The 7,942-nt window shown below is 41.7% G+C and overlaps 1 protein-coding gene across 1 annotated transcript; it reads left to right on the top strand.

Annotated features, from left to right (window-relative positions):
- The first annotated feature begins 1,304 nt into the window (after positions 1-1,304).
- LOC122462490 lies at positions 1,305-4,153 on the top strand. The gene is made up of 2 exons (XM_043525742.1): positions 1,305-1,385; positions 1,686-4,153. The coding sequence occupies exon 2, from the start codon at positions 1,712-1,714 to the stop codon at positions 2,867-2,869; it is 1,158 nt and encodes a 385-aa protein (XP_043381677.1). The 5' UTR covers positions 1,305-1,385; positions 1,686-1,711; the 3' UTR covers positions 2,870-4,153.
- Positions 4,154-7,942: the final 3,789 nt, after the last annotated feature.

Genomic DNA, 7,942 nt, shown 5'->3' with positions numbered 1-7,942 from the left:
AAAGGAGTACTCTAAACCTGTATTAACTCCAATATACTAATCAAATAAACTCTGTACTCTCTTAAATGTTCCAGATATCAACCTGGCTATTCACTGAATAACATTCAATACTTCACCATTAAGCAGTTAGGTACTTCTGACATTACTTTAAATTCTATTTAGTGCTATAGTCAGGGTACTTAGACTTATAAATAAATAAAAGTTCTTTTTGCTACCCTTTTGAAATTCCACTCTATTTTCATTCTTTGGCTCAACTATTACAAGTATTCTAGAGTGAAATTAAGCTACTCTGGAAAATATGTATTTAAAAATATCTAAGGGACACTTTTAGGGAAAAGCATAGTCCATAAAACTGAGCAGGTTTATTTAAAGTTTGGTTTTAGTAATAAAATATACACATTTGTCCTTAATCTGAAGACTGCTAAAATCTAAGATATAATAGTAATAATAATTTGTCTAGCTTAAAACATATATTTTTCTAGGATATTGTAGTCTGTGTGTAGAACAGCACCCGTGATCAGAAGCAATTCATTAAAATATTAACAAATTAAAAAGGCCATAGAGCAGTTTTTAAACTAAGAGCTGGGGGAAAGCCAACAGGTGCAGAGGAGCATGTGGAGAGATTAATAAGACTGGGACTTTTGAGCTTGGAAAAGAGACGAGTAAGTGGGGATATGACAGAGGCCTATAAAATCATGACTGGTGGGGACAAAGTAAATAAGGAAGGTCCATCAATGACTCTTAGCCAGGAAGGCTAGGGATGCAAAACCATGCTTGGAAATATCACTAGCCTCTGTTTGCCAAACTGGGAATGGACAACAGGGGATAGATCACTTGACAGCTGCAGCGGCACAGGAGCCAGCAAACAGAGCTGTAAACAGGGGAGTTTGAGTGGGAGTTCTGTTGGAGGAGAAGGTATTTGTGTGTGCTTGGTTTTGTATTGGTAGTATTTGTATGTGTAGAGGCTTGTAGGGGCTTTGTGCTGGGAGAGAAGCTGAGCCCTGATCAGGGGGCGGGGCTTCACTGACTAGGGGTCCTAGTTAAGGTAGCAGCCAGTCAGGCAGCGGCACAGACAGCTGCAGCGGCACAGGAGCTAGCAAACAGAGCTGTAAACAGGGGAGTTTGAGTGGGAGTTCTGTTGGAGGAGAAGGTATTTGTGTGTGCTTGGTTTTGTATTGGTAGTATTTGTATGTGTAGAGGCTTGTAGGGGCTTTGTGCTGGGAGAGAAGCTGAGCCCTGATCAGGGGGCGGGGCTTCACTGACTAGGGGTCCTAGTTAAGGTAGCAGCCAGTCAGGCAGCGGCACAGACAGCTGCAGCGGCACAGGAGCTAGCAAACAGAGCTGTAAACAGGGGAGTTTGAGTGGGAGTTCTGTTGGAGGAGAAGGTATTTGTGTGTGCTTGGTTTTGTATTGGTAGTATTTGTATGTGTAGAGGCTTGTAGGGGCTTTGTGCTGGGAGAGAAGCTGAGCCCTGATCAGGGGGCGGGGCTTCACTGACTAGGGGTCCTAGTTAAGGTAGCAGCCAGTCAGGCAGCGGCACAGACAGCGGCACAGGAGCTAGCAAACAGAGCTGTAAACAGGGGAGTTTGAGTGGGAGTTTGAAAGGGGAGTTTGTCTTGTGGTGCTCGTGTGGGGTTTGGTTTTGCTGTGGGTGGTGGTGTTTTGGTGTGGTTTGTGTTTCCCAGATTAACAGGATTTAGGTGGAAAGGATATGACAGATACAGAGGTGGCAGTGGGAGTGACCCATGTAGCAGATGACACAATGAAGATGACTGGATGTGGAAGCTGTGGTATGTACATGATCCTGGAGGGGGCACCTGGTAAGAGTTTTGTCTGCATGAAGTGCCGTCTGATAGAGCTGATGGAGGAAAAGATCCGAGGTTTGGAGATGCAGGTGGAAAGTCTGGTAGAGTTTAGGAAGGGGTTTGAGCAGATTATGGAGCAAAGACATGAGGTATCTGAAGGGAAAAGCTCAGACTTGCAGATGGAAGCAGGACTAGGGAATTCTGAGGGGAGACTGGGTGAGGAAAGTGGTCAGTGGAAGCATGTGACTAAAAGAACTAGGCAGAGGAAAAGGCGGGCTAGTGAAGGAGAAATAGAGCTTAAGAATAGGTTTGCAGAGTTGGAAAATGAAGAAGGGGCTCAGCAGGTAGTCACTGAGGGTGACAGGGCAAGGAAGAAGAGAAGAGAGGTTAGTCCTATAGGAAAAGGGGAAGAGTTAATGGAGATTACACCAAATATGAGCCCCAGGAGGATACAGGATGGGTTAAAAAGGATTACAAGGGAGAATGGGAATGGAAAGAACTTGCAGCCAGAGGGAACAGGGGATAGACTGGAGAATAGCACCGTCACTAGGAAAAGGCAGGTCTATGTGATTGGGGACTCTTTACTGAGAAGAATAGATAGGCCTGTAACCAGAGCTGATCCAGAAAATAGGAGGGTGTGCTGTCTTCCGGGTGCTAAGATACGGGATGTAGACCTGAGGTTGAAAAGGATTCTAAAGGGAGCGGGAAAGAATCCCCTAATTATCCTTCATGTGGGAACAAATGATACGGCTAGATTCTCGCTGGAAAGTATTAAGGGAGACTATGCTAGGCTGGGGAGGACACTTAAGGAAATTGAGGCTCAGGTGATCTTTAGTGGGATTCTGCCTGTTCCTAGAGAAGGGCAACAAAGGTGTGACAAGATTATGACTATCAATAGATGGCTTAGGCAGTGGTGCTATAAGGAGGGCTTTGGGATGTATGGCCATTGGGAGGCATTCATGGATAGAGGACAGTTCTCTCGGGATGGACTTCATCTGAGTAGGGAAGGAAATAGACTTCTAGGATGGAGGCTGGCACAACTGATTAAGAGAGCTTTAAACTAGGAATTTGGGGGAGATGGTTGGGAGATGTCCAGGTAATCTCCACGCCAGAATTCAGCATAGAGTGGAAAGAAAATGAAGTAAGAGTGGATACAGCTGTAGGTAGGAGGAAGGGCAGTGTAGATACAAGTCTAATAGGTTATACTGGTAGTAAAATAACCGTGCCTAATAGGGTACAGAATGTGAGTGAGGCTAAACAGCAAAAATTAAGATGTTTGTACACTAATGCAAGGAGCCTAGGTAACAAAATGGAGGAACTAGAGTTACTGGTGCAGGAAGTGAAACCAGATATCATAGGTATAACAGAGACCTGGTGGAATAGTAGTCATGACTGGGCTACAGGTATTGAAGGGTATGTGCTGTTTAGGAAAGACCGAAATAAAGGTAAAGGTGGTGGAGTAGCACTGTATATCAATGATAAGATAGAATGTAAAGAAATAAGAAGCGATGAAATGGGTATGACTGAGTCTGTCTGGGCAAAAATTAAATTGGGGAAGAAAACTATTAGAGCCTCCCCTGGGATAGTGCTTGGGGTGTGCTATAGACCGCCGGGATCTAATTTGGATATGGATAGAGCCCTTTTTAATGTTTTTAATAAAGTAAATACTAATGGAAACTGTGTGATCATGGGAGACTTTAACTTCCCAGATATAGACTGGAGGACGAGTGCTAGTAATAATAATAGGGCTCAGATTTTCCTAGATGCGATAGCTGATGGATTCCTTCAGCAAGTAGTTGCTGAACCGACTAGAGGGGATGCCATTTTAGATTTGGTCTTGGTGAGTAATGAGGACCTCATAGAGGAAATGGTTGTAGGGGATAATCTTGGCTCAAGTGATCATGAGCTAATTCAGTTCAAACTGAATGGAAGGATTAACAAAAATAAATCTGCGACTAGGGTTTTTGATTTCAAAAGGGCTGACTTTCAAAAATTAAGGAAATTAGTTAGGGAAGTGGATTGGACTGAAGAATTTATGGGTTTAAAGGTAGACCAGGCCTGGGATTATTTTAAATTAAAGCTGCAGAAGCTATCGGAAGCCTGCATCCCAAGAAAGGGGAAAAAATTCATAGGCAGGAGTTGTAGACCAAGCTGGATGAGCAAGCATCTTAGAGAGGTAATTAAGAAAAAGCAGAAAGCATATAGGGAGTGGAAGAAGGGAGGGATCAGTAAGGCAAGCTACCTTATTGAGGTCAGAATATGTAGGGATAAAGTGAGACAGGCTAAAAGTCAAGTAGAGTTGGACCTTGCAAAGGGAATTAAAACCAATAGTAAAAGGTTCTATAGTCATATAAATAGGAAGAAAACAAAGAAAGAGGAAGTGGGACCGCTAAAAACTGAGGATGGAGTGGAGGTCAAGGATAATCTAGGCATGGCCCAATATCTAAACAAATACTTTGCCTCAGTCTTTAATAAGACTAAAGAGGATCTTAGGGATAATGGTAGCATGATAAATGGGAATGAGGATATGGAGGTAGACATCACCATATCTGAGGTAGAAGCGAAACTCAAACAGCTTAATGGGACTAAATCGGGGGGCCCAGATAATCTTCATCCAAGAATATTAAAGGAATTGGCACATGAAATTGCAAGCCCATTAGCAAGAATTTTTAATGAATCTGTAAACTCAGGGGTTGTACCGTATGATTGGAGAATTGCTAACATAGTTCCTATTTTTAAGAAAGGGAAAAAAAGTGATCCAAGTAATTATAGGCCTGTTAGTTTGACATCTGTAGTATGCAAGGTCTTGGAAAAAATTTTGAAGGAGAAGGTAGTTAAGGACATTGAAGTCAATGGTAAATGGGACAAAATACAACATGATTTTACAAAAGGTAGATCGTGCCAAACCAACCTGATCTCCTTCTTTGAGAAAGTAACAGATTTTTTAGATAAAGGAAACGCAGTGGATCTAATTTACTTAGATTTTAGTAAGGCGTTTGATACGGTGCCACATGGGGAATTATTAGTTAAATTGGATAAGATGGGCATCAATAGGAAAATTGAAAGGTGGATAGGGAATTGGTTAAAGGGGAGACTACAACGGGTCCTACTGAAAGGTGAACTGTCAAGTTGGAGGGAGGTTACCAGTGGAGTTCCTCAGGGATCGGTTTTGGGACCAATCTTATTTAATCTTTTTATTACTGACCTGGGCACAAAAAGTGGGAGTGTGCTAATAAAGTTTGCAGATGATACAAAGCTGGGAGGTATTGCTAATTTAGAGAAGGATAGGGATACCCTACAGGAGGATCTGGATGACCTTGTAAACTGGAGTAATAGGAATAGGATGAAATTTAATAGTGAGAAGTGTAAGGTCATGCATTTAGGGATTAATAACAAGAATTTTAGTTATAAGCTAGGGACGCATCAACTAGAAGTAACGGAGGAGGAAAAGGACCTTGGAGTATTGGTTGATCATAGGATGACTATGAGCTGCCAATGTGATATGGCTGTGAAAAAAGCTAATGTCGTCTTGGGATGCATCAGGAGAGGTATTTCCAGTAGGGATAAGGAGGTCTTAGTACCGTTATATAAGGCACTGGTGAGACCTCACCTGGAGTACTGTGTGCAGTTCTGGTCTCCCATGTTTAAGAAGGATGAATTCAAACTGGAACAGGTACAGAGAAGGGCTACTAGGATGATCCGAGGAATGGAAAACTTGTCTTATGAAAGGAGACTCAGGGAGCTTGGCTTGTTTAGCCTAACTAAAAGAAGGTTGAGGGGAGATATGATTGCTCTCTATAAATATATCAGAGGGATAAATACCAGAGAGGGAGAGGAATTATTTAAACTAAGTACCAATGTGGACACAAGAACAAATGGATATAAACTGGCCACTAGGAAATTTAGATTAGAAATTAGACGAAGGTTTCTAACCATCAGAGGAGTGAAGTTTTGGAATAGCCTTCCGAGGGAAGTAGTGGGGGCAAAAGATCTATCTTGCTTTAAGATTAAACTCGATAAGTTTATGGAGGAGATGGTATGATGGGATAACATGGCTTTGGTAATTAAATATTCATGGTAAATAGGCCCAATGGCCTGTGATGGGTTTTAGATGGGGTAAGATCCAAGTTACCCGGGAAAGAATTTTCTGTAGTATCTGGCTGATGAATCTTGCCCATATGCTCAGGGTTTAGCTGATCGCCATATTTGGGGTCGGGAAGGAATTTTCCTCCAGGGCAGATTGGAAGGCCCTGGAGGTTTTTCGCCTTCCTCTGTAGCATGGGGCACGGATCACTTGCTGGAGGATTCTCTGCTCCTTGAGGTCTTTAAACTACAATTTGAGGACTTCAATAGCACAGATATAGGTGTGAGGTTTTTTTGTGGGAGTGGTGGGTGAAATTCTGTGGCCTGCGTTGTGCAGGAGGTCAGACTAGATGATCATAATGGTCCCTTCTGACCTAAATATCTATGAATCTATGATTACTTGCTGTGTTCATTCCCTCTGAAGCACCTGCCATTGACCAATCCTCAGAGTGTACTATAGAAGTTCTAGTACCCCAAACCAGATTACCATTCTTACTATAAGGTCAGAGATGGGAGAAATATCAGCAGGGATACTCCTTAAGATCCAAAGCCTGTTCCTACTGAAATCAATGCCAAAACTCACATTGGCTTCAAATAATTTGTCATTTAAGAAATTAAAGTATTTCACTTCAAAGAGAAGCTGGCAATGTATGTGCATTCACTCCTTACTGCAATTGTAGGTAGAGCTAATGGGATTCATACATATGTCTCACAATATTAGCAAGATCTGCCTGAATAAGGTCCGCAGCATCAGGCCCATTATTAATTAATTATTATTTATTATTATTAATTATTAATTATTTTTATTATTATTACTTGGCACAGACAGCCATTGGCCTGCAACTTTGCTTCTCTGTGGTTAAAAAATTGGTTCTTTGACGGTGTCCTTGAGCACCAGCTGTTTTAAATGAAAGGGAACTGAAGTGGTTCATGACTTTTTATTGGAGATAATTGAGCCCTCAGTTCTTATTCACCTCAGAATGCTCTCCCCAGCTTGATGCTCTTTGCAACCCCTTGTTCTGAGTGTTCCTAAGTCCAACCCTGGCATTCTTTTCATCTCTTTGGTAACACCTGATGTTCTGTTATTTCATGATGTTATGATAAATAGTCTTTTTTTTCTCTTTGCAGTGAAACATTAATGTGAATTCTGACCATGTACTGATCAGACATGGGAAAACTGGTATGCATAACATAGAGCCCTAACCCAAAACTCAGACTAAACCAGAACCCTTGATTTTAAAAGTCTGTTTATTTTGTGTGTGTGTGTGTGTGTGTGTGTTTTAATTGCAGCTGTCCTCTGGGATTAGAATCAGGAGTACTGAGCTACATCTTCTAGGAAATTTTTGTGGTATTACTAGCCCTATTTCCAAATAAAAGGCAATTTACGGACACACTTTAGATAAACATCTGAACTTGGGATAATTATTTAAACCATATCTCAACACCTTCTAGATTTTACCCATCACTATTTTGGAGATCATTCTGAGATTGGGGTTATTTTTAGGGTGGCAAGGGAAGTGCAGTGACTTCCAGGGTCAAACAGCTGTAAAAGGTGATTTCTCCCACCAGTCACAAAGAAGCTGAAAACAGCAGGAAACCTGCACATCTCAGATATAGTGCAAAGTTTTGTTGGGGTTGGGGGGGCACGAATAGCAGCATCACAAACAACAAAAACAATTATATGCACATAACAAAGTAGTGAAGGCAGAAAATGTATGAACAGACAAATGTTGTACAAAGTGGTATTAGTGAGCAACAGATTGTAATGGGCAGAACTATAGCATAGTTTATCTGTGAGATAGCAGCTGTATTGCTGAATTCACTATACCACACCTGTCATTCTTGGATTTAGAGATACTTTAAGTAGACAGTTTCAGTTTTATAAATAGATCTAGGTGCACAACAGAGAGGGGAACTAAAGGCCAGAAGATAAATCCTTACTGCAACTCATTGTTAGCAGCTGAATTTATTCTAATCTCATAATCAGCAGTGCTCAACAGGGCAGTGAAACTTAGGCTTCTGCATAGCAAGATATCACGAAGAGCAGGGATCGG

The sequence above is a fragment of the Chelonia mydas genome, chromosome 1, assembly GCF_015237465.2.
Source record: "Chelonia mydas isolate rCheMyd1 chromosome 1, rCheMyd1.pri.v2, whole genome shotgun sequence".
NCBI classification, from domain to species: domain Eukaryota; kingdom Metazoa; phylum Chordata; order Testudines; family Cheloniidae; genus Chelonia; species Chelonia mydas.
The sequence above is the reverse complement of the archived record's forward strand: the minus strand, read 5'-3'. Positions and strand labels throughout refer to the sequence as shown.